This window comes from Chenopodium quinoa, unplaced genomic scaffold (assembly GCF_001683475.1).
Source record: "Chenopodium quinoa cultivar QQ74 unplaced genomic scaffold, ASM168347v1, whole genome shotgun sequence".
Classification (NCBI taxonomy): domain Eukaryota; kingdom Viridiplantae; phylum Streptophyta; class Magnoliopsida; order Caryophyllales; family Amaranthaceae; genus Chenopodium; species Chenopodium quinoa.
Window position 1 is genome coordinate 5,302,070 of NW_018743510.1, and position 23,533 is coordinate 5,325,602.

Consider the following 23,533-nt stretch of genomic DNA (forward strand, 5'->3'; position numbering starts at 1 on the left):
TATATATATATATAGTTTTGGTTAATTAAGATAAGAAATTTGATTTACAACTAATTGGATATACGAAATATTATTCAGATTAAAAAAAATGGATATACGAAATAGTATATTTTTCACCTTGCACACCGCACAATAATAATTTTTTTTGATGCAAACACACCGCACAATAATAATGAGGATATGTGAGATTGCTCTTATTTTTGAATGAGAACTAGTATTTAGCTGGTGCGATGCACGGGTTAATCTTGTTGGCTAAATAAAAGTATATGTTTTTCAATTAAAGAATTTTACTATCGTGTGTTTAAATCGTTCTTAGGTTTTTTTAAAATCAAAACATATGTAAATATAAATTATATTGTATTTTGTTAATAACATAAAATACTACGTAAATATAATGCGATATATTCTAATCCAAAAAAAAAAACAATTACATCATATCATATCTAAGAAATACTAATTGCATCGAGCAAAAAAACTATCTACGTACATGTAGTGAAAAAACATTAGTTAACCTACCTACATATGAATGCGAAAAATTGATAAATGCAAAATAATTTATAATAAAATCATTAAACATTAATCAAACACTAATACTCCAGATTTTTATTACTTCATATTTATGTTATTTTAGTATGTGATTATATCACGGGGCACACCGCACAGTCTAAAAGTCAATCTTACAAATTGAACCTTATTCTCTCTCGTCACACCTTCAAAACCTAATTCTTTCCCCTCGAAACGCTTGCAAGTGTTGCAATTGCAACAGATTAAGTGAAGAAGAAGGGGGCAAATGATCTCATTATTGCTGTAAGCTTTTAAATTTTCTCTTACGATTTTTTATTTTGCCCTTGTTAGTGATTATCCCCAAATTCAATTATATTCCACTTTAATTGATTTTGCATTCGTCAATTAGGGTTATCTTCGTTTACACTCATCTTCAACCTCTATCTCTCTTTGATTTCTAGCAATTAAGCTCTGAAATTCAAAAAAATTTGATTTTTCAGCACGTAATAGTCCCCTCTACAAAAACCCTCTGTTAATTTGTGATTTGTTTTGCTGAATTCGAGTAGATATACGTTTTTTTTTTTTTTACTATTTATTTTCTCTCTCCTCTAAAACTCGAGATATGGGTTTATATTAATTTGAGGGTTTTTCATGGTTTTCGTAATTGAATGTCCACATAAACGAGTTCCCATGAGGAATCACCTTCGTACCCAGATCCCGATGCCGTTTTCACTCTTTCCGAGATCTGGGTTCGGCTTGTTGTGATGAGCACTCTTACAGCAAAACCCTAAACGTTGAAGGTCCTGGCGGTGTTCCTCCTCAGTCAACCAAGTCCCTTGTTGATCCCAAATCACTTGATTCATGTGAATGACATAGCTAAGTATTCTTCCCTAGTTTAATCTCTTTAATTTGTTGGTTTAAGCATGTTTTGATTAGGTTAGTTGTATTGAGAATATATTGGATGCCAGCAAGTGTGATCTCTTGCTGGCCAGGGGATTTATGTGTGTTTTTGTGTGATTGATGATTATGAGCATGATAGAATTGATTTAATAGTTATCATGTTTATGTGATGCTAACTTTAGCATGTTTATGCTGCCTATCATGTTTATGATGAATTATCATGTTCATTTATGATTCATAAATTGTTTATGATACTTGTGGGTTTGAATATGATGCCTATTGTTGCCTTTCATAATCATTTATGTTGCCTTAATTGTTTATGATGCTTGTGGGTTTGATTATGATGCCTATAATGATGCCTAGCATGTTCAATTTTGATGCCTTTTATGATGCCTTGGTTATAAGATCATCTAGGAAGGTGTAGAGTACCTTTTAGGAAGCGTATTGAAATCCCCTGTAGCGATGATGGGGATATTTTTTTCTTTAATTGTTTCAAGTCCCTTCAGCAGCATGTACACCTAAGAAAATAGAAATTATCATTAGAAGAAACCGTAATTTACAACCAAAATCAAAATTTAGTAGAATCCTAAGTAATTACCTGAAGTAACTTCACATCAGGGAATTGAGGGCTGGTACAATATGCACATTTGATATGCACAAGCGTGTTTTACTTTTGCCATTCATGTAATCTAAAATGAGGGCAAGACCGGCACTATCTCTCTGAAAACGTCTCGCGGAAAATTGTGTTTACGTAGGAAGTCCGTTGTTATCTCGTGAAATTTAATCTACAAAAATGTAAAAACACTTCCTGCAAGGTGAAAATATAATGTAGTCTATTCTCATATTTTGCTTCCAAACCAATTTTAACATAATATATGACTCGTTTAGATTTTTGCATTAGTTCTAGGAGTACTATAGCTAGTCAGCCATCTAAATGGGTGGATTTTTGCATGTCTTCTTTTTAATCCATGTATATGTGCTCTTGTGCTTCATATTTTTTTGGGTTTGCTTCCATTATAAGTGTACCATCCTGTCCTCTAATAAACTTGGTTTGGCAGCCTCACAATCCCTATATATATATATCTCAATGCTGTCTTTTGTCCCTTATCAACAAGAAATAGCACCTCCAATATGTCCCCATGGATCTAAAATTCTAAATATCTAATTGCCTGTGATCAACTGAATTGAGCACCGATGGAAACATCAATCTGAAAAAAAAATATTAGATACTTCCCATCTCACACTGGCCATTGTTGAGGTTTTTTTATGGTCAGGAATTGGAAACCACTTAAATTATTTTATTCTCAGGAACTGATAACTGAAAATTATCATCTAAACTACAAGACTTTGGGGTATTTTGGTTGGGAATCACTGAACCAGCCACTTGGTCAGAAACAACATTCCGTTTCCATTATGAATTAGAATGTTTCTCCTTAGACCTTGTTTGGATTGGGGGTAATATGTTAAGGGGGTAATAAAAGTCAAACTTGAAAAAACATAAGTAATTAGAGGTGGTGCTTTAGGAGGCATGGTGTTTACAAATGAAATAAGGTAATTGTGCCATGAGGAAAAGAGAGAGATGGAAGAATTAATACCCTCATAATGAGGGTAATAGTTACCTACCCTCCCCCTAGTATAACTATTATCCCTAAAATGAGGGTATTAGTTCCTCTTTCTTCACCTCATACCACACCATTACTACATAATTTTCCTTACAATCACACCATCACTATCTTCTCCTTCCCTATTTTCACTTTCATTTTGCTTAATTTGATTTTTATTACCCTATTAATACATCTCACCCCGTCCAAGCATGTCCTTAATGGGAATTATTACCCTTTATTGACTTAACACTCCTCGTCAACTTGATCCTTTTAGACTTCTAATCATCAAAACATATTATTTGCAAAGGGATCCAGAGAAAAGGGAAAGAGATTTTGTAGACATGGAGCATTGTTTGTAGGCTCATAAACGCTTTAGTGTTTTTGCTCATTTCTGTAATCTGTCGTTGAATACGGTTGTTTCCATCCTTGTTCTCTACATGACTGCTATATTTTAATTTTTTTTCCCAACTACCCCTTTATATCAATCAATGTAGATGCCAGGTCATAGAATATTGTGGTCAAATTCTCTGTTTTTGGTTATTGAACTAACTTTTCGTTAGGTGGTTCTGCCATGTGGGATTATATGAGCAGTAATTGGTGCAGTTCTTTCCTATCGTTCTTCCTTTGTGGATTTCATCTGTTGTGAAAATGGCTATGACTCTTTTGAATGTGAATAAGATGACGAAGGCAGTAGACATGCTGGAAAATTAGATTAAAAATAAAGGTCCTAAAATATAACGTATTAGCTAATCATTTAGCCAATACAATGATGTTTTCGACTTGTAAACCTCAAGAATTACAATGGGAGGTTAGAAGAGTAAAAGTCATCTCAGAAATCAAATATTACAAGGCAGATTTGGTTTGCATTCAAGAACTTGAATGCCTTGGCCTACAATATGATAATAATGAAGTATTCAATCAAGAAATTAAGGAAATGGGGTACATTTATGAAACAGCAACCACACAGGAGCAAGTTTATACAAAAAATAAAGAAACTAGGCTGGGTTGTGTGACACATTTCAATTACATGCTTCATTTCAGGCACACTTAATTTTCTAAGTTTGGTAGGATTATATTCGTTATTGCCTGATTGTGGGCATATTGGCCAGTAATGCAAATCTAATTTTCCAACATCTCTACTGCCTTTGTCATCTTATTCACATTTAAAAGAGTCATAGCCATTTTTCACCACAGATGAAATCCACAAATGAAGAACGATAGGAAAGAGCTGCACCAATCAGGCGATAACGGATATAATCCTACCAAACTTTGAAAAAGTTTTATTGCTCTATATATGCATGGTAGCAAATTAAGTGTATCTGAAATGAAGTATGTAATTGAAATTCAAAAGTGACACAACCCGGCCTAGTTTCTTTAATTTTTGTATAAACTTGCTCCTTTATGGCTGTTGTTTCATAAATGTATCCCATTTCCTTCATTTCTTGATTGAATACTTCATCAATATCATGTTGTGGGCCAAGGCATTCAAGTTCTTGAATGCAAACCACTACCTTGTAATATTTGATTTCTTGGATGATTTTTACTCTTCTAACTTCCTATTGTAATTCTTGAGGTTTACAAGTCGAAAACATCATTGTATTGGCTAAATGATCAGCTAATACGTTATATTTTAGGACCTTTATTTTATAATTATTGGTTTCATCAAAAATAGGTTAGTCCATTAAACTTCATATGAAAAAATAAACAAGAGACAATTGAACAAAAATTTATACCTTTCCATCTTTGATAATCTTGTTTTTTTTAAAAGGCTCTTTGAGTTTGGTTAATTTCTTGTCAGAACGTTTGACTAACAGATCTTCAACTGACAAAAACTTAAAAGTTTATTGGGAGTTTGGTTACTTTCTTTGTCAGAATGTTTTCTTTTTTTATTATTATAATTTTTATTGCAAAAAAAAAATAAAAAAAAATCAAGAAACAAGATTTTTTTTTTTTTTTTTTTTTTAATAATAAAAGATAGAGATTATTAACAAAATCAAGAAACAAGATTTTTTTTTTTTAATATAATAGATATCTTTTTTACTGTAAAAGATATCTGTATAGTATACTTGTAGTGGGAGTAGGTTTATTTGTGCCTATATATGAAGGCAATAATCTAGGCTTTAATTGTATACTACTCGTAGTATTTATTTATTTATTTATTTATTCACTTATTATTTATTTATTTATTTAGGTGCTAACAATGGTGTCCTCCTATATTCCTGTAAATGTGATGTTTGATATATTGGCTAGGCTACCAGCAAAATCTTTGTTGCGGTTCAAGTGTGTATGCATTGAGTGGTACAATCTCATCAATAGCTCGCCTTTTATTCAATATCATCTTACTAAATCTATGGAAATCAATTCCCATCTTCATGACAGTCTATTTATTTTTACCCGGGGCGAATTCCTTTATCTTGGAGAAAATATTGAGTCCCCCTTACAAGTTGTTAAATTAAATTTGGTGCCTAAAAATTATATCAGTTCGCATTTGGATTTGGACATTCGTGTTATAGCTACATGCAATGGCTTGGTTTTCCTTGAGATCGGTAATATTAAGGGCTTCATAATATTCAATCCATTAACCCGTATTTTTAAACTAGTCCTTTGCAATTGCCCCGTGAGGCCGTGATGAATTATTATGATAGGTGCATGGAATATGGGTTTGGCTATGATAGTCAACATGCTGATTATAAGATTGTTATGATAATGTTGGGAGAAGTTAGAGACATTTGGATTTATAGTTTGAATTCGAATTCATGGAGAACGACAACGACGACTTGTTCACAACCACCTCGACCTCAACCTCTCCAAAAAAAGCTTTATGTTCCTCAATGCCCTAGTATGTAAAGAAACGGTATGCTACATTGTGTTCTCCGAGGGGTCGATGATATATCCCAAGTATATTCTGATTTGGAAGGTAATTTAACGGGTGAAGATAATAAACAGCTTCGAATGGCTTGTTTTAATCTTTCTACAGAAGAATGGGAGGATGAGGACTTTGGTTTTCCAAATACTGATCCTGATGATGATGTCATACTGTGTCTATTCAACATTTTTGAATGGGTATTTTTGTCTATCTCTTCTTACTTTTAATTTTATAGATATGGATCACGAAAGAATCTTGGACTAAATTGTGTCGTGTACCACGCCATAATACGGAATTGAGATCATTACAGTGTCCTCCCATTGCTTATTTGAGTACAAGACCGGAAGCTTTATTGTTCCACTACGCCAAACATCCTTATCTGGTCCGGTATGATCTTAAAGATGAAAAGTTGGTCTGGTATGATCTTAAAGATGAAAAGTTGGAGCTATATGAAGGTCGCATCAATAGTGGCTACATCGGCTATGTAGGAACCCTTGTTTCTATTCCAGAGGGCCAGCGGGCTCCCAAAGCTAATTATGTTGAAGAGGGTGAATTAAATAAACCAATAGACAACAACTTGCCTACCTTGCCAAAGAAAATGGAAAAGAAGAAGTTTAAAGGAAAGAGAATATTGTATTGAACGTCTTAGAGCAAACCTTTTTTTTTTCTTTTTTGTTTGAATAATCTTAGAGCAAACTTATATTGCATAAATGTTATTAAGCTAGCTCTCAATACATCTATTTTAATATACTTTATTTTGTTTTTTTTAAAAAAATGTAATTTCTTATATGTAATTAAAAATATAACTTATCTTGACGTGCTTATTATAAATAAATACAAATGAATTGAAAGAAGTTTTACCTTTTAATGTTTACCACTAGAAATAAAGCTCTATGTTTCACGTACTATTAGCTCTCTGAAAAATTGGGATAGCTCCCATCATGTATGTCTTTGTTAATTAGTTGAAGATACATGGGAGATAGTTTAATTGGTCATGATATTCTACCATATCAATAACATAACAGTACAAGACAACAAAATATATTTGTACAAAGAGTGAAAGAGTTGTCGATTTTGGTGTGCGGATTACGTTCAAAGCGATCGGGTTAGATCTATTTTAAAGTCGAGTCATGCTAGCTAGATTACTATATTTATACAAGTCAAAATCTGAATTTCGTTTTTTTGGATCGAGCCGGGTCGGTTTTGACACTTCTAATTATACCTACACCATTAAAAAGTTACTTCATCCACAAAATAACCAAATAAGCTCGATATACAGATTGAATGCTTGCAAATACCTGTCCTGAAAAAATAATTAATGATGCGGATTAAGAATCTTGATTTATTTTATGTATGATTTATTTTTCTTGATTTAATTAATATTAGTAGCCATGTTATTATATCTTATTAGTAGTAGTATGATTTACCTAAGATACTGGATACTTTATCTTTGTATAAGATATCAATAGGGTTTCTTAGGATTAAATTTTTTCTTTAAATTTGATATCCCGTCGGACATGAAAATATGATAGTTTTCATTAATAAAATCTTTGTGAGTTAGTTTGAGTGAATCGAATTGATATAAAATTGTTGCTTTTCTTCTTGATTAAGTCGAAAAATCATAACTTTATTTCATTAGGTTTACCCTAATTGTCATAATCCCTTTTATTTTCTTGTTCTTTAACTTTTCGTAAAAGTGTGGCTAAATCCACCGTAATCAACTACCCGTTAAGAGATTGGCCATTCTACATTATCAATTCTCAATCAAAGCAATGTACAATCAGTCAAACAAAGCCTAAATTCTACAAGTGGATTTTCTTGGCGTAGAACGTTTCGAGGTCCGTTATTGTGCCAGAAAAAACGCCCCTACATTGTCAATTTTAAACACGTAAGTAAATAAAATAAGTAAATAACCAAATGTCCTATAATCTCCTACTCAAGTCATCACATCAACACCTTCTTAAATAAGCCAAACATATCGTGCATTCTACGTGGAGTAAATGATTAGATTCCCAATAATTCCCATTTTTCACATAATCCCACTCTAATTAACTCATTTTTACACTAATCACCAATAAATTCCAACTAATTAATAACTCACCACCTTCAAAATATTTTCAATTAACTAACATTCGTGAATTCGTCACAACACCATCAGCAAACAACACCAGCAACCGCCATTTCTCCTCTTTCTCTCTCCTTCATCCGCCATTGTTAGGGTTCCGACCTTCAACCTCACTCCAATTCTCTCTCCTCCAATTCCCCAAATTTCTAGGGTTTTCTCAATGGATTTAATCAGCGACGCACTTCGCCAAGCTTTCATGCCGAAACACGAGTATCAAAATCTCAGAGACGAAGATAAAGCTTGGCTCAAGCTTCAACGACCGATTTGTGTGTCAATTGTGTGTATTATCTCTCTTGCGATTGTTGTTTCTACTGCTATTAGTTTGAAGATAGTGTTTCCTGGTGATTCTGGTAATCGCCCTTTTTGTTTTGATCTTCGTCTTCAACCTTTGCCGATTAATGCTACTACTTCTGTTGATTCTGATCCTCTTCCTGGAGCTTTTTATCTTACGGATCAAGAAACCGTTGATTATTATTATATGGTGTTGTTTCTTCCTTCGTCGATCTTGTTTTTGGCCTCCGTCGTTTATCTTGTTGCAGGTTAGTTGGAACGTTTAATTACACCCATTGACGTGTGATTTTGTCGTAATATTATGAAATAGTAAGTAGCATTTTTAGGAAATGTATTTGATGCTTAGTACTCATTTTTTCAAGCATTGTTGATGATATGTGTATGTGTAGACGGGGGAAAACTATGTGTGAAACAATTGAGGAGTACATTATGCTTTGATTGCGTTTATCGTTTGTGCTTATATGGTTAGATTACTTATGATTATTCAATTGAATCGTTCATTGAAATTTACTCTTTTATCGTCTCATTTCCGACATTGGACAATTCGTAATTGTGATTGACAGGGGTTGAGAGCAATGGCAGGATTTTTGTGTTGCAAATTTGTGGAATATTGCATTTGAAGTGTTTTGATTTGATTTGGTGTTTGAGATGCTAGGCTTGCTAGCTTACCTTAGTTATGAAGGTTTGGAGTTCATGGCGGCTTGCTTAAGGGAAGCAAAGATAGGATTATAGCTTTGAGTAATTGGTGGAAAACCGAATTTTGAAGTACAAAGGATTTTTTTTACTTAGGAGATTAGTGAGTATGCGCATTCCCTATGTGACCCCTGCTTTGGGTTCTGTTGTGGATGGACTGATTGTCTGATTTGCATTTTGCGCTTGTGCTGTATTACATTAGCATCGTGTAATCTATTGGTAGCTAGATCAGATTATAACTTTTTATTGCACTTGAATTACCTATGTTGGAGATATACTAAATTTTTACCTTCTCAAAAGAATTTTTTCTATAAGAGTCTTTCTGCAGTTTTACTTGCCTATGGGTCTTTGACATTTTATTTCATTATATTTGATCACTCTAGTGTAGAAGGAATAGGGAGTGAATAAAGGCTGATAATATCTAGTAGTAGAGTATTTGAGAAACTATAGATTCAAAGATTTTATAGATTGTAGCCTGTTGTGTAATTAACATTCTGAAGTGAAATTGAAGGATGAGCTTATAATTACTAATAAAGATTAGAGAGGGTATGTATATGATGACGCTTCAGTCTGCCAAAGTTGAACTCTTCAGTGATCTCTTACTAAAGTTTTGTGAGTATATCGAAGTTAATAGGATTCGTTAATTGTTGTTCGAAGGGTAACGTTAGTTGGGATTATTTGGAAGGGAAGCATATGATCCTAGCATTAGGATAGCAAGATGCATAGTAGAAGCTACATGCCATTTGAGTGCTTCCTTTTTTTTTTTTTTTTTTTTTTTTTTTTTTTTTTTCTGTAAATAAAAGAAGAGAAGTTAATAGAAGCTGAATTTTTTTAAAGTAGGTTTGGGGATCATAAATATCAGCTCTGCTGATTGTTTAGGAGATGTAAATGTGAATCATACCGGGCAAAACGTTTCTCATAGGCAACTGTATTAGTTTGTGGTGGTTGTAGTTATAGACTTATAGGGGTGTCGAGATGATCCTGGAGCTCTAGAATTTGGTCCTTGTTACTTATTCACATTTTGGTCCTCAGCTGATTCAGTAGGCCGAGGTGAAAAAACAAGGGTTAAGGTTGCCTTGACCCTTGAGTTGAGACTCCACCCTTTCAGGGTCCATTGCAGATGATTGTGGGCCATGGTGATGACAAGTCTATATAAGCTAAATATTAGAAGGAGTTTTGTTGGGTAATTACTCTTGTTTTCCATGAAAAGCAGAAAATTAGGAAAAAAGGAAAGTAATCTTGAATGCTAATGGCCTAAGAATATGTGACTGAAATGTATTTTAGATCCGAAATGAAACTATGGAAGTATGAATTTTTAATTGACATAGCTTTTAAAAAGTGGCAGGATCATTTGGAAATGATTTGAAAATTCTTAGAGGATTTATGGTGGGTAAAATTCAGAAGTTAGTGGAGCTAGTGATTTTAGTAAGAAAAGTTTTGTTTTATGATTTAATGTGGCTTGGTGTGGCTAAATCATTGGAAATGTCCTCTGAGATTATGTTTTGGGATGAGAAAAATGTGTTAGCTTTTTAGGAGGCTTAGGATGTTTTACCATTTCATTTTCTGTTTTCCTTGCAAAATTCTCTTTTGGAGTAGCTTTTGCTTGATGTTTAGTTTAGTTTCGAGAAAGAAGGTTTTGGGGCTACGAAGCATTGGAGATTGGATAATGGATTCCGGTTCTAGTTTACTGTGGTTCAATCGCTTCTGTAAAAGCATTGTTTCGTTCTATTTGTATATTAAAAGGTGGTGCATAACTCTCTAATAGTATGCTGCTTATAATGTGTGATATAAAGAGTAGCTTTTGCTTGATGTTTAGTTTAGTTTTGAGAAAGAAGGTTTTGGAGCTACGAAGCATTAGAGATTGGATAATGGATTCTGGTTCTAGTTTACTGTGGTTCAATTGCTTCTGTAAAAGCATTGTTTCGTTCTATTTGTATATTAAAAGGCGGTGCATAACTCTCTAATAGTATGCTGCTTATAATGTGTTATATACAAAGGATAACATGTTGGTTGACTCCCTTCTGCATACTATAACCCATTCGTCTATTTGGTCCTTGAGTCCTTTACAGTGTCGAACTTTTACAGTGGCACTTAAGTAATTTTGTATGCTTAGTGATTATTTAAAGCAAATATTAATTTTTTATGGTCAACTGAAATCTTTTCATGTTGCTGGTTCATGGATGGAAGTGGGGGCTTTAAATGAACTCTGTTTGTGAAATAGCGTATAGAACCAAGTTTGTACTGCATGAAGCCTTTGACTTAATATTTTCTTTGTTTTGCAAAAGTATTAGTTTGATGTATATCATGGCAAAGACCGCCTTGTAGACTTATTTGGTTTAAAAACTTTTTTCTTTCAGTATGCTGTAAGTCATCGAGGGATTGAAAGATGAATCCATGAGAGCTGTGATTTTCTATGAAAATAATTTAAAACCAAATTTTATTTTCTAAGGAAATGCAGATAAAATGCTTTATCTACCACAATGATTGGAGGTCATTTTTAGTTTTTTATTTAGGTAAAATACTCAAACTATCTTTTATATTTAAAGTTTGAATTCATCATCACTGCATTGCCGTCTTTCTTTGAATTTCTTAGGTAATGTAACCAATATTATGTTTTTTATTTTTAGTATAAATTGGAGTTTTCATGGTCACACACATCCAAGATATCCTACCAAACAAAACCTAGATTATTGTGAAAGATGGAAACTGGACTAAAGAGGGGCAAGGGGCCTTAGATTGCTTTGAAATATGGAAAATGGACTGTTGAATCATCTCTTTCGATCTTGTGGTTGTGTACTTGAGTGATCAATAAGTGTGACCTTTACAAATTTGCATTTCTCTCTGTTGAATCCAATTTCTGCTTTTGCCATTGATAATAAGGGTGTTTAAATAGGGGTTGCAATTTAATTGTTACTGATGGATTATTGTCTTAACTGTATTCCAATTCATGGATACTAGTCATACTACTCATTCCATCTTACTGTAATTCTGCTTGCCTGTTCTTCATATTGTTGTATCTAGTGTCCAGTTTGGTGATTAATTTTGTTTATGGCACAGGATTTATGGTTGCTTACGCTGCACCTCAGAGGCATTGGTGCTTGAAGGTGGTCGAGAACAACTATTGTGCTTCAAGGAGGGGTATGCTACTTTCTAATTCTCTGTGATCATCTTATGAATAATCTTTTATTTCTTCAGTGATAAATTATTTTGTCAAGGGGAATAGCATTAGGAAATGGTTGTTGGCTGAAGGGGGCTTATTAATAAAGAGGTGAAAACCAGCTAAATACTAGTATTAAGTTTTCCAGGTCTGCTGTAGTGTCCCTCTCCATTCTAAGCTCTCTTTCTATTTCCTGGTGGATGGGACTCAGCTAGTTATACTTATGTTGATGCCCCTAGTGTCAGTAACAAATGTATGCTCTCTAGGGTAAGAAGTTGTGCACTATAATTGTATTATTGTGAGAAAGCTCTCTATTTCGAAGCTATGTTGTGAGAATATTTATGTGCTATAAAGCAGTACTACATACGTAGGTTTTAGATATTTGAAGATAGATTCTGTGTTGGACGATAATGTTACGCAAATTGAAATATGGTTTCTTATTGGTTCTGTTGGTTGAGAGTAAAGTTTTCTTTCTGTAATTTGTATAACTGATCAATCTTAAATATCCAGATGCTGTTTGAGTGGTTTTACCTACCTTTCAAACAAAAATAATTAATGTTATGAAAATGCATTTCTTCATACACAAGAAAAATGAACAAATGCTCATGTGATGGTCTAAGTATATAGTCAAAGAGCCAGCTTTAAGAGTTTCTAAAGACCTCTGTTGCGAGTTCTAAAACATAAAATTTATGTTTACACTCTGATTTGCAGGTGGAGTACGTTGTCTAGCCATCCTTAATATGGTGTTTTGCCATCCTCTTTGGTCTTCTTGCACTTTTTCTGGGTTCTAGTCTTCTCACGTTGGGGAGTAGCTGTTCCGTGCCCTTGTTTTGGTGCTATGAGGTTGCCTCATGGGGACTTGTGATTTTATTGGGAGCCACTGCCATATTCCTGAGAAGGAAAGCTGCTACAATTCTGGATGAGGGCAACTTCTCTGGAAGAAACCTTGGATTGGAAATGTTGGAAGCAAATCCTTGGGAAGTCACACCAGACTTTGAGAGACGTGTCAATGAAGGCTTTAAAACGTGGATGGGATCTTCCCTCTTATCCTCGGATGAAGAAGAAGAATCCGAGGAACATGAAGGAATGCCTCGTACTAGTATCAGTCAAAGCAGCAGACAAAGACTATTGACGTGATAGCATTCTCAGTTTCTTGCTATGGTTTTCTGCCATCTTAGTTGAGGATTTCGGTGATGTAGGGATTATCTCTCTGCTCATAGACACAACAAATACTAATGGGCTCTGACACTCAGTTCCTCATGGATAAGTCCATTAAAGGTTGCCTCTGTTTATGTTGGACAGTCTCTAAGTATGAAATCAACAAAGAGCAGCGTCGAGGGTCTGTACATAGGGAAGGCGCTGATAATCTGAATTTGGCTACACTGACTTGTGAATTTTATCTAACTGTCAATCTTCTGCATGAGATTAATATGGTTTTGGTATGAGAAAGTTGTAAATTGCTCCTATAATTTTTCAATACTAATCACATATACTAGTCAAAAGAAAAAAATGATCACATATTGTGTTGAATGCCTCTCTTTGTTTGAGACTCTTGTAAAGCTTTGTTACCCTTCAATATGTTGAGGCCACCCCAACTTTTCATTTTGAGAAACAAAATTCGTTTATCAAGGGTTGGTGAACAGTGAAAATGTTGCAATTAATTATAACTTTGCAATTTAAAAAACATAATTGTATTTTGTTTATCAATAAGAGAAACTTGAAATTATCCCAACATGTTTTTCTAGCAAATACATTAGTTGTTTTTTCATTATTAGGGTGTAAAACTCAACTTCATATTTTAGGCTATCACATCAAATTTTCATTAATTTACCTACTTATTGTTATTATTCATCTAATAGTGAATCCCTAATAATTTCCTTTAAACTATCATGTTTTAGAAGATTATAACTACACATTCTAGTGATATAATGCAAAGGAAACATAATTTGATACTTCGGATTGATTTTGTTTACATAATTAAAGATACTACATATATTAGTTGACAATGGATGATATTCTAATGTCAAAAGCTAATAGATGCCCTAGGGTGTTAGTTAAGATTTCTAATAATGGGAATATGAATTGTAATAGATGCTAACTATATCGATAAACACGCAATTTTGACATGCACATCCCAACTTGAGGAAATATATTAAATCGTTATCCAATATCCTAATGCAATAGTTAGCAAGATCCATTTTTTACATGCTAATTGAAACTTTTTTGCACTTTGCTTATTTCAGCGCTATTATTTTTATTTTTATAGGAATTATTACAGTACTATTTAGTTTTCCCTTTTTTCTTTATTTTCGATGTACAATACGATTAAATACACGACAAAAAAAATGTAAAATTCTAATATTTTAAAACTACACATCGAAAAGAAGAATAATTTTTTTTTTAATTTATCAAAAAATAAAAATTATAATTATTATTTCCCAAAGTTGAGTGAAAATAAATTAGGTAACAAATCCTAAATAGAAATAAATTGCAAGCCGAATCACAATCCGGGTCGTCCTCTCTCACACTCTTTTCCTCCCACAACTCAATCTCCTTATTCACTATCTTCTCCAAAACCCTAAATTCCTCTTCACCCTCTTTCTCTCTCCTCTCTTTCTCCAACCTCTGCAACAATGGCGCCTTCCTACGACCACGACGACCACCACAGCAACGCGCCACCATCATCGAACCTCGACATCTCCGGTTACGACCCCAACCTCGTACCAGACTCTGTCAAATCCTTCGTTGTCCACCTTTACCGTCACATCCGCGAGAAAAACGTCTACGAAATCCACCAGATGTACGAAACCTCTTTCTACACTCTCAGTGATCGCTTGTTTAAGGACACTCCTTGGCCTTCTGTTGATGCCATTGCACCTTTCGTCGATAACGATCATGTATTTTGCTTGTTGTACCGTGAGATGTGGTTCCGTCACTTGTACGCGCGGATGCAGCCCACTCTTAAGCAGCGAGTTGATAGCTGGGATAATTATTGTAGCCTTTTTCAGGTTGTTCTTCATGGGGTTGTTAATATGCAGCTGCCGAATCAGTGGTTGTGGGATATGGTTGATGAGTTTGTGTACCAGTTTCAGAGTTTTTGTCAGTATAGGGCTAAGATGAAGTCCAAGACTGAGCAGGAGATTGCTTTGCTTCGTCAAGCTGATCAGGTTTTTTCTTTTTTTGATTTTGTTGATTTTGTGATTTGCGTGTGTTGTGTTTTTGATTGTTCTGAAATTTGTTAATTGGAAATTTTTGTATGGTGTAATTGGGTGCAATTTGAAGCGAATTTAGGTGGTTTTTAGAGAATTGGGTTATATTAGCCGGAGCTGGTTCTACTGTTTTTTTTGTTGAGAATATCTGAGCTTAAGGGCTTTTAGTTTTCTGGTAATTGGGTGTGCATCGAGGCGAGTTAAGGTATTTTTTTTTGAGAATTAGGTTATATTGGCTGGAATTATATGGTAACATAATGGTGATTTTGGTTGAATTTGTTGAGGATATCTGAATTTAAGGGGTTCAAGTTTTTTGGGTGTTCTTGTGTTGAGGTTGTTTGAGGAGATTGGGATGGTAGGTGCAATGGTTTGCAATTGTAGGAGAGAACTTGTGTGGCTTCTGTGAGTATGTAGCATTCTCTGTAGTGGAGATGGTAGGTAAATTGTTTAAAATTTTGGATGTTCTTCGTAGAATTTTTGAGTTAATGGCAGTTCTTGGGGCTAGAAAATAGATATGGGAGTACAATTATTGAGTTATTTTTTGAAGTGGGGTTAGATTTGAATGAGAAATCAAGATATTTGAGTCTATTGTCATATTAACGATAATCATTTCATCAATGAATATATGATGATTTTAAAGATTTAAAGAGTTTTCCTTTTTGTTGGATGTTGGAAGCCTTCATCTGGTTTTCTGTTTTTGTTTATTGGAGGTAGGGAGTTGGACTGTGGGAAGTTTGGGACTTATCTTTGAATTGTTGACAATTTTATCTTTATTCATAGAAGTGAGTTAAGAAAGCTTTTTGATATTTGGATTGCTTGACAGTGGTTTGAGCTTTTAGAGCATTGATGTGTAGTAGTTGGAAGTTTTGTCAAGATAATGGTATTTTAACTTACATAAGGGATTTTGGGTTTCACTGTTCTTATTTAGGGGTTGCTTGAGGAGACTGAGATTGTGAATGTTATCTTTGTGAATCTCTTGCTATCAGGAAGTTTATCGGGCTGTATGTGTATCAGGGAGCTCTTATGTTCATTGTTGATATGGAGTGTCTACAATTCTTGTTTTAAAATGCTGAACTGTAAAAGTTTAGATTTTTAACTTACATAATGTTGTGCTTTTGGGCTGTTGTTTAGGTTGATGAGACTCTTAAAGTGGCTAGGGACTTGACAACTCATCTATTTTTAGGATACTTACAATGGGTGCTGGTTTGTTGGAATTTTTATGATATGTGGAGGTCAAACATTAGAATCGGAAGTTATATATGGAGGATGAGGGATTTTGTTTTGTTGAAGTTGGGGTTTAATGTCAAGGCTTTGAAACACCTGGAACTGGTAGAGCTGTGATTTTCAGTGGATTTGCTGAGGTCTAATATATACATATATGTTATATATCCTTTAAATATTTGGGAAGCTTGGATTCTTGAATTTTTTCGTATGCTTTTGTATTTATATGGAATATGGCTCTTTTTATGTATCCCTCTTTGCAGGTGTGCTACATTTTCTAGAGCTTTTCTTTTTTGGTAGCGTGGGTATATATATGTTGGCCTTGCTTTTGCATTTGTTTGATCAGGGTTGAGGCTTTTTTGATTTTGTAATAAATTGTGATTTGTGTTTTTGATTGTTTTGCATTTGTTAATTGGGAATTTTTGTATAGTGTGATTTGGTGCGATTCAAGGCGAATTATATTAGCTAAAAGGTGATTTTACTGTTTTTTGTTGAGAAGATCTGAACTTAAGGGCTTTTAGTTGTGTGGGTGTTTTGGTGATTGGATATGATTCGAGGTGAGTTAAGGTGATTTTTTTTTTTTTTTTATTTTATTTTTTACTTGAGGATTGGGTTATATTAGCTAGAACTTAATGGTATTTAGAGGTGATTTTGGTCTTATGTGTTGAGGATATCTAATTTTAAGGGTCTCAATTTTTTTGGGTGTTCTTGTGTGGTTGTTTGAGCAGATTGGGATGGTAGGTGCTATGGTTTGTAATTTTTTGATGAGAGAATTTGTGTTGCTTTTGTGAGTATGTGGCATTCAGTATAGTGGAGACGGTAGGTGTAAAGTTGTAATTGTTTGGAATTTTGGATGTTCTTTGTAGAATTTATGAGTAGTGCTTGGTGTGGAAGGACAGATTTGGGAGTTCAATTATTGAGTAATTTTTGGAGGAAGGGGTAGATTTGAATGAGAGATCAAGATATTTGACTCTATCATCATACTAACAGTAAGCCATTTCATCATAGAATATTTGGTGATATTATATAGACTAAGTTTTCCTATATATTGGATGCATCAGTTTATACAGTAGCCTTCATATGTGATATTTCTGTCTTTGTTTATTGGGGGTAGGGAGTTGTACTTTGTGATGCTTGGGACTTATCTTTGAATTGTTGGTAGTTTTATCTTTATTCATAGAGTTGAGGTAAGAAGGCTTTTGATTTTTGTAGCTTTTAGAGCTTTGCGTGTAGTAGTTGGAAGTTTTTGTCAAAATACTGGTGATCGATCCCTGATAAGTGTTGAGATCATCTGAATGTAAGGGATTTTGGGTTTTCATTGTTTTTATTAGGTGTTGCTTGAGGAGACTGAGATTGTGAATGTTATGTTTGTAGATCCCTTGCTACCAGGAAGTTCATCAGGTTGTATGTATATTAAAGAGCTCTTTTGTACATTGTTGATAAGGAGTGTCGACAATTTCAATTTCTTGTTTTAAAAATGTTGAGGTTTTGGAAGTCTAGATTTTTAACTTACATAAGGTTGTGCTTTTGGGCTGTTGTTAAGTTTAATGAGACTCTTAAAGAGGCTAGGGACTTGACAAACTATCTTGTTTTAGGAATTTGTAGTAGACCTAGTAGTTGGAAATTTTTGTCAGAATACTGGCGATTGACAAGTGTTGAGTTTATTTGATTTGAGGGATTTATGGTTTTCTATATGCTAATTTAGGGGTTGCTTGAGGAGACTGAGGTTGTGAATGTTATGTTTGGGAATCTTTTGCCACTAGGAAATTCATCAGGCTGTATACGTCTTATGGAGTTCTTTTGTGCATTGCTTATTAGGAGTGTCTACAATTACTTGATGTAAAATGCTGAAGTTTTGGAAGTTTAGATTTTTAATTAATATAATGTTGTGCTTTTGGGCTCTCATAAAGTTTCACGAGTCTCTAAGAGGCTATGGACTTCATAAGTCACTCCTTTAATAAGTGTTAGACTTACCAAATGCGGCCGCGTTTTAATAAGTGTTACACTTCATTTTTGGGCAAAAGCTACATTTTAATATTATATCTTTCTCCTCTCATTGTCCCCACTGAAGCACGCTACTATTATTTTTTATTATTTCTTTCTTCTCACAATCATTATTTTTCAATGAACTATTAACCTCACTATCTTTCTTTCACAATTTTTTAATACTCCCACTACTCTTAATTTTTATTTTATTTAGGTCAATTAGATTGCCTAAAACTATGTGCCGGTCAAAATGTAATACTTATTAAAACACGGAGGGAGTATACATTTTAGGATTTTTAAATGAGCTGATTTGTCAGAAATTTAATATTATGCCGAAGTCAAACATTCATAATTGGAAATTGTTATCGGAGGATGGGGGGATTTTGTATTTTTGAAGTTGGAGACTTGTGGTTTTCTGTCAATGCTTGAAACCTGGAACTGGTCTAGATTTTGCAGTAGATTGGCTGAGGTCTAGATATACATATATGTCCTCTCATCGCTTGAGAAGCCTGGGTGCTTGATTTCTTTTTTCTCTTGCTTTTGTGGGTGTAAGGAATTTGGTTCCTTTGTAGGTTTCCCTCTTTGCATGGTGTGCTGCATTTTCTAGAAGTTTCCTCTTCTGGTAGTGTTCCTTTCGGACGGTTCCTTATGACGATTCATGTTAGCCGACCCCAGATCATTATGGGACTAAAGTTTTGTTGTTGATGTTGTTTCCTTTTCTAGTATGTGGGTATATATTTGGTCTTTCTGTTGGATTTATTTGAGGTGGGTTGAGGTTTTTTTGTTTATTCAACGTTTTGAGTTGCTATGCATCCAATGTCTTACATCATTCTTTTTGGTCAGCTTATGAAGGATTGACTCAAGACTTTGAAATAATATTAATTTGATGGTTGCTTTTACTAGACTCTGGAATTATATTATTGACTTTCGTACTCTATGTAGTTTTGGTCTGTTTAGGTATAATGTTAGTTTTGGTCTGTTTAGGTATCAATGTGAATTGGGAATGCGTTAATATCATGTTGTGAAGAAATTTATGGAAATTAGACATTTCTTGGAATTTCAAAGTCTACTTATAACAACTAATAAGTCATTGCTCTTTGTTACTCCCTCTATCCCTTCATTTTTGCTCCATTGTCATGTTTTGGGTCAAACTTTATAAACTTTGACCTTAAATTACCGTTAATCTATAAGAGATAATATAGTAATGAGTGATTATCCTTATTTGTCCCTTACATTTTTTTTTAGTTTTACTCATCTGTATTGGGGACATAATTTTTATTTCATGCATATCCCTGTCTTTCTTGAGTATATGTGCTTAGTTATTAAATTTTCTTTCATTCTTTCTAATTGGTCTGCTCTAGGCTTGGAGTGTATATGGTGTTCTCAACTATCTGCAAGCACTTGTTGACAAGTCTTCGATCATTGATATATTGGAGCGGGAGAAAGAGGGACTTGAAAATTTCACTGCAGATGATGGGTATGATTATAATGGTGGAAGTAATGTTTTGCGGGTTTTGGGGTACTTCAGCATGGTGGGATTGCTTAGAGTTCACTGTCTGTTGGGGGATTACCATACTGGATTGAAATGCATGCTTCCAATTGACATTAGCCAACATGGTGTATATACCACAGTGATTGGAAGCCACATCACTACTATCTATCATTATGGTTTCGCCAATCTTATGTTACGAAGGTATGGTTGCTGCTTTACTTGCATGCATGTTTACTGAAATATATGTTTGTTTGTCTGTTTTTTTTAATCTGCTGGGAACTTCTTCTTTGCAGATATGTTGTTGCCATTCGTGAATTTAATAAAATTCTATTGTATATCTACAAGACAAAACAATATCATCAGAAATCTCCACAGTATGAGCAAATACTGAAGAAAAATGAGCAGATGTATGCTTTGCTGGCAATTTGTCTTTCTCTATGCCCCCAGACCAAACTTGTTGAGGAAACTGTAAATTCTCAGCTTAGGGAAAAGTATGGTGAGAAGATGAGTAGGATGCAAAGATATGATGATGAGGCATTTGCTCTGTATGACGAGCTTTTCTCATATGCGTGTCCCAAATTTATTACTCCATCACCCCCTAACTTTGATGAGCCGCTAGTCAATTACAATCAGGTTGGTTAACTGCTTGAGTTACTTGCATTTATTTGATTGTTACAGGAACTTTTGTGGTGCAAGTACATTGTTTTGGCGTTCTGGTAAAGGGTGTGTACTAACATTTGTTGACCTGTGAGAGATAAGCCAGGAACCATTCTCTTCTTCAGGCTTGTACTATATATTTCTCTTGTTGTGTGCTTAATTAGTAAAAAGAATGTTGGTACTCATCCTTGGAAACTGTTAGCTTCTGCCTTGGCATTCTTTTTTCAAATGATAAAAAGATCTTTTACCCAAGATACAAGAAATGAAAATATTGTATGTAATTTCATGATATATGCTATACAGAGCTTGAGATTTAGAGATCCAAGGTTATCTTATTATCAATCTGATATTGTCTGATGCAGGATGCTTACAGACTTCAACTGAAGCTTTTCCTTTATGAAGTGAAGCAACAACAATTGCTTTCTGGTGTTCGCACCTTTTTGAAGGTCTATTCTACCATCTCTCTTGGGAAACTTGCTACATACATGGAAGTGGATGAAGCTACATTGAGGTTAGACTTTGTAAATGTTTTATTACTGTTGCTTGTGTTTGGAGATTTCTTAACCTAGTTGTGCCCTTGATGCAATTTCAGGACTATCTTGATGACATACAAGCACAAGACACATACTGTTGATGCTGAGGGCAAGATCATATCTAATGCTGATATTGACTTCTATATCGATGATGTAAGTTCATTTAATTTCTTTCAGAATAAACGTTTATGGTACAACATCTCTGTATATACTATCTGCTGTTTCTTACACATACAATTGAAAAGGTCTAGCTGCCTTTTCTATTGATTTGTTTTGGTTTTAAAATCTTGATACAACTATTATGGATTGGTTATTGTTACTTTTGTAACTGATCAACTGGCAACTGCAAAAAATGTTTTTTTTTTTCCCTAATATTTTTTAAATCTACCTTGCACTTATTATTATAATGAAGAACTTAAAATTGTGATGCTCATTATATCATTAAATATCAAAGAGCTATATTTCATTGTTTCACAGCAAGTATTATACGAAGTATTGTTTCTGTTGTAATTTTCGGTAGACTTGAAATTGATTTGGTGATGTTTCAGGATATGGTCCATATTGTAAAAAATGTTTTTTTTCCCTAATATTTTTTAAAACTACCTTGCATTTATTATTATAATGAAGAACTTAAAATTGTGATGCTCATTATATCATTAAATATCAAAGAGCTATATTTCATTGTTTCACAGCAAGTATTATACAAAGTATTGTTTCTGTTGTAATTTTCGGTAGACTTGAAATTGATTTGGTGATGTTTCAGGATATGGTCCATATTGTTGAATCAAAGCCACCCAAGCGATATGGTGATTACTTCATGCGTCAAATTGCAAAGGTAAATTTTACTTGTACGGAGTAGCAGCTTCAAAATTATATCCTTAGCAATTGTGCAGTGCTGTATGTGAGTTTCTTGATACGAAGCTGATACCATGGTTTTATTGTCTGCAGCTCGAAGGCGTGATGAATGATATGGACAGGATAAAGTTGGAGTAGATCATTATTTTGTTTAATCTGTAGAATCTATTTTCACGCCTTTTCCTTTTGCTCGTATTTTGTAACGCTGTGATGCTTACAGTGTACCATATTGTTTATGGATGTATTATTTTCTCCTCCAGTCTCGAAATCTAGTTAGATGGAAAGTTGGCTTTTGTGAGATGAAATCTATGTTTTAGAAGGGGAATAATAGTTCTGATCTCAAGCAATTTTGATTTGTGCAAGTGCAATACCTTGCTGAAATGCTTTTCGATTGAAAGTGTGCATTTCCAACATAACAGATCTAACCCCATATATTACATTCGTGCTGCTATGTGGGTGTTATAATTCTAATCTAATGGCTAATTTTGCAATTTTATGATTTAAACAATTTTGATTTAAGTGACGGGGAACTGGAGTGGTAGGAAGTATTGAAAGAGAATAATCTTGTGAGGGATCGAGACAATATGACAATAGGTGTGGACATTAAATATTATAATACTCGGTTTTACTTTGTTTTCGCGAAGAGCATTGGTGGTAGGCAAGCTGTGTTATATGTTGAACATGACTATATTTTAAGTCGGCTTTTGGTCGAATTATTAAGAGTGGCACGTAACATGTTTAATATTGATGACAGACTCAACCAAAATCTGGAACTCATAGTTGAGCTTAGTAATCATTCAACTTAGCTTGAGTAAGAAGACTAAGAACACCATCAGAGGAACGAACATATTTAGCCCATTTTGAATAACAACCTATATTAGCTAGTTATTCTATATTTTTTAATTTAGCTATTATTAAGATGAAGTATGAAGTGATAGGAAGTAAGGATCAAATTCCATAAAATAGCACATTATAGTTGCATAGAAAAACACAGTACATGATTAATCTCACTTACAAGTTACAAGAACATACGTTATGGACTTCTCGTTTACTCTCAGCAACAAAATACAGCATCACCTTAGATTAACTTATTTTATTCTGATGCATACTATTATAAGTTTTTAGTAGAAGGTGACATTACATAGTATTTTTGAACTATAAGCATGGCGAGCAATAGTACGTTGTAGTAGCGAAATCATGTGCTTTTAAGGTGTAGTTGATGGCGGCATTTGGTTCTTTACAGTTGGCTTGCGCAAAGCCTGTTGATCATTAATAGAAGTTTTGAAATTCTTGCGGCGATGAGTGCCAGGAGGTGAATATCCAACATACCCACCTAGCACCACTTTACTTGGCGAGGTCATTGGCATATCTTGTTTGTTAGTTGTCTTAGAAGAAGGGGCTGGGTTCTTTAGATCATAGGTTGGAGTCTTAGCGACTGTA

The 23,533-nt window shown here is 34.0% G+C and overlaps 1 protein-coding gene and 1 pseudogene across 2 annotated transcripts; both read left to right on the forward strand.

Annotated features, from left to right (window-relative positions):
* Window positions 1-406: 406 nt before the first annotated feature.
* On the forward strand, window positions 407-13,476 carry LOC110739799 (annotated as a pseudogene).
* A 1,160-nt stretch (window positions 13,477-14,636) lies between these two features.
* LOC110739801 (eukaryotic translation initiation factor 3 subunit L-like) lies at window positions 14,637-22,544 on the forward strand. 2 transcript variants are annotated; one of them, XM_021920282.1, is made up of 7 exons: window positions 14,639-15,307; window positions 19,918-20,249; window positions 20,342-20,681; window positions 21,068-21,216; window positions 21,298-21,391; window positions 22,002-22,073; window positions 22,187-22,544. In XM_021920282.1, exons 1-7 carry the CDS (start codon window positions 14,774-14,776, stop codon window positions 22,229-22,231), a joined length of 1,566 nt encoding a protein of 521 aa, XP_021775974.1. In that variant the 5' UTR covers window positions 14,639-14,773; the 3' UTR covers window positions 22,232-22,544. The 2 variants fall into 2 exon arrangements, with proteins under 2 accessions (XP_021775975.1, XP_021775974.1); XM_021920283.1 differs by lacking the exons at window positions 22,002-22,073; window positions 22,187-22,544 and adding an exon at window positions 21,787-21,840 and having other exon boundaries at window positions 14,637-15,307.
* Window positions 22,545-23,533: the final 989 nt, after the last annotated feature.